The following is a 3,411-nucleotide window of genomic DNA, read 5'->3' as shown; positions in this document are numbered from 1 at the left end:
GCCGAGGAGGGCGCGGCGGCTCCGGGAATCCGGCGACGCTGCGGGGGAGGGGAGGGGCAAGCCCCACAAACCCTTCCCCTCTTACCGCCTCAGCCTCTAACTTCCCAAAACGCCACGCTCCCGGCTTTGGTTGGGGGATGCAGATGGGTACTGTGCGAAGGATTAGGTGCTTCGTTGCACAAGGGAGCAGAGGAGAGGGAACAGGTCGTAAAAACCTTCCCTAAAATCTTAGCCTTAGATTGGACCTCGCTACACACCCGACGACACCCCTTTCAGGTGGCTCCAACTCTTGGGGTTCAAACAGTGCTGGTTGGAGTCCTGTCCGACTTGGCTTACCCCTCCTTAGCTGTTTCCTCCTAGAACTATCTTCAGTGGTCTTACTGGCAGGTGTTGGTGTCCAGATGGATCGCCTTCGCAGGGCTAGGTGAGGACATTCTCCCCTCCTCACCATACACTGAGATCTGACGAGGCTGCCAGTGCAGCTCACCTCAAGGTCTCTCCAAAGACTCAGGCCCCCATGCTGGGGTCTGTAGGGGAATGAGGGACACTGGAGGAAGAGTAGGGTAGTAAGCTGGGCCCCAGGGGGACTGGCTGAAAAGGAGACAGCAGCTAATCTCTGGATTGTATCGCAGCTTGAAATGCAATCCCACTGTCCTTCCGGTCCAGAGGATTTGGACTTCTTTCTCTGCCCATCTGCTGGTGTTCAGCAGCTTGGGGAGGTGACCTGGCAGCTGGGTTTGGGTGGGGGTGGTCTGGGGGAATTAGCCTGGCATCTCTGCCCAGGGGCTGGTCGCTTATGTAAGAACTTTTAACGGCTTAAGGGGCTCCTGGGCAGTGGGGCTGCTGAGTTAGGCCCCTCCTGTGCCGGCAGGCTGCCTCTCTAGAATTGACTCAGGCTTAGGCAACCCCCAGCCTTTCTCCTATCCTAGAAATCCAGCTCCTGGAGTTCAGGGCACAGGGTGATGGGGAGGGGCCACAGGGGCTGAAGGAACCAGTTGGGGCTTGACAGAGGCAGTGCTTAGAGCAGGGGTTGTTTCAGAGCTCAGGTTGGAGCCATGTGAGTGCATCCTTTCTCCAGATTGCACTTTTGCATCAAGGGGTCATCCCTACTCCCACCCCCAACCCGACCGCACCCCGCACTTGGGCTCAAAGAGGCTGTGTAAACCTGAACCCCAGCCAGGTGGTGTAGTGAGATTCAAAACCTGCTGGCCAGACCTCCACCTGCCTTTGCCAACCGGGAGCTGTGGGAACAGGACAGGATTCCATGAGCAGTCCTGGGTTTGCATCCAGTGTTATTGCTCTCTGGCTTGAACTTGGACAGGCTATGCCCCCGTCCCAGCTCAACAGTGCTAATGTTATTACCTTTTCTCCCCTTCCCCCATCTTCCCCTCAAGAGTATTTTGAAATCTTGTTCCTTCAAACAGCCCCAGGCCTGAGAGAGTCCTCGGGGCTCCCTTCCTGGACCTTAGTACCCAGCTGGGCACTGTTGGCCTCTACCCTGAGGAAGGGACTTGGACCTGCCTTCCTATCCCCACAGCTGCTAGGTGGGGGTCTCAGGGGACAACAGCCCTTCCTCGGCTTTGGAGGCCCACTGGTTGCCTCGGTGTCTCCTCCCCATGGAGGAAGCAGCTGGGGAAGATCAGGAAGAGGGTGGAGGAGAGCGGGGGTTGAGGGTGGATTAGCGGAGTCTCTGGAAAAGCACAGCCTAACCCAGGGCTGAGCCCCAGCAGCTTAGAGTGATGAGGAGCCCAACACAGGTCAAAGCGGGAGGCGCGTAGGGGAGCAGGAGAGGGGAGTGGGGCCATGAAGTCTGTAATCACTGGGAAGGTGACCCTCCCCATGCCTCAGCCAGGCAGCCTCCTCCCTTGGGTCCCAGAGTTCTAAGAAGGCTGGGGCAGATGTCACAATCAGGTCACCTGAGATGGTCAAATCCAGCTGCTCTCCTGGGCCCCAGCTCTGGTTGAATCCTGAATAGTACTCTAGCCATTCGTGACTGGTACTGTAGGGGACAGTGACCCAGAGCAGGTCCCTTAGTGACCCAGTGACCAGAGAGACCACTGGGCCGGTCTCTGCTCTGTGCCGGTCTCTGCTCTGTGCTGCAGTTGGCATGATAGCTCTGTTCTCCTGTGGCCAGAAAGGTACCCCAGAGCAGCTCCGAATGGTCAGGCACTTTCTCTGGCTGTTCTCGCTGCTCTCCTCAGGACTCTCCCCTGGTCCCCCATGTGGCCTGGGCTCCCCGCGTGAGCCTGTGAATGCTGAAGGTTCAGAGGTGCTTCCCAGGCATTGCTGGCAAGCTGGCCCCAGCCTCTGCTCTGCACACAGATGGAACAGTCTGTGTTTTCCTGGCAGGGTCCCGGGGGCATCCATGGGGGAGGTTGGGCATCCCAGGGAACCTTGTGGCTTGGAGGCCAAGCCTCCCCTGGGCTTAGTTTCCATCACACTGCTGAGAGGTAAACAAACCCAGCCTCCCAGGGCCACAGCCAGCCACCATGCCAGGGAGGGGATTGTGTCCCATGCCACCTTATTCTCTTCTCCCCAAGTGAGCTGTGGGAGCCACAGGAGGACACAGCGAGGAGGCTGTGGAGTGTGGGTGGGGGACCCACTCTTGGTCAGGGAAGAGCACTGGCAGTTCTGGTCCCATAAGAGGAAAGGATCTGCCTCCTGCCACCCCACCTTTCCCCATGTGAATCAGTCTGCTACCCAGTCACTGCCCGCATGTAGAAATCTGGATCTTGCTGGGTACCCAGGGCCACCAACTTCTGCTTTGGGGATTTTCAGAAGTTCCCTAGCCCCTGTCCTTATTTGTATGTGTAAGCCAGGCTTATGATCCTCCCCCATCTTCCCACCGCAGGACCCTCCCAAATAACAAACTGCTCTCTGAGGTTAAAAGCCCTGGTACCAACACCATTTTCTCAGCTGGAGATAGGGCGATGAGCCGAAGCACTGGGTCATGAATCAGAAGCAGTACCCCTCCCTCTCTTTCCGAACTATAGATTTTGCCTCTGTCAAGGGAATGGGTACCCAATACTTGGCAATTAATAGATCGTGGAGTTAATGTGATCATTTATGAAAAATGCTTTGTAAACTGCAGAGGGCCCCAAGGCCACCCAAAGGTCAAGGAGTGTCATTGTGAAGAATGCCCGCTCCCTAGGAAGGATGTCGGGATGGGGCATAGCGGTCCAACCTCAAAGTTCTTAGTGCTGGGGAGCTGGGAGCCCAGACCAGTTTCTCAGGGCTCCGGGCCTTGATCAGGGTCCGGGGAAGAGTATGGGGCATTGGGGGACGGCAGAACCGTGTTAGAGGTACCCTGAGGAGAAGGTCAAGGTGGGTGGCCCAGGCTGGGGGAGCACTCAGGGGTGGAGGGGGTGGGGCCTCTGCTGGGGGTCCTGGGAGGATGGACGTGTAGAGGCG

The 3,411-nt window shown here is 57.5% G+C and overlaps 1 protein-coding gene across 2 annotated transcripts in view; it reads left to right on the top strand.

The window, feature by feature from the left end:
* The first annotated feature begins 236 nt into the window (after positions 1-236).
* The window catches only part of IMPDH1 (IMP (inosine 5'-monophosphate) dehydrogenase 1), a 17,587-nt gene continuing 14,412 nt past the window's right edge, over positions 237-3,411 (top strand). The window contains exons 1-2 of one of the 2 annotated variants that reach the window (XM_011939544.1): positions 237-276; positions 361-424. In XM_011939544.1, coding sequence (XP_011794934.1) covers positions 402-424 — 23 coding nt within the window. In that variant the 5' untranslated portion in view covers positions 237-276; positions 361-401. Of the gene's footprint in view, positions 277-360; positions 425-2,571; positions 2,604-3,411 lie in introns of those variants that run through there. The other variant, XM_011939546.1, reaches the window with a different exon arrangement.

The sequence above is a fragment of the Colobus angolensis genome, unplaced genomic scaffold, assembly GCF_000951035.1.
Source record: "Colobus angolensis palliatus isolate OR3802 unplaced genomic scaffold, Cang.pa_1.0 Scaffold182, whole genome shotgun sequence".
Lineage (NCBI taxonomy): Eukaryota > Metazoa > Chordata > Mammalia > Primates > Cercopithecidae > Colobus > Colobus angolensis.
The sequence above is the reverse complement of the archived record's forward strand: the minus strand, read 5'-3'. Positions and strand labels throughout refer to the sequence as shown.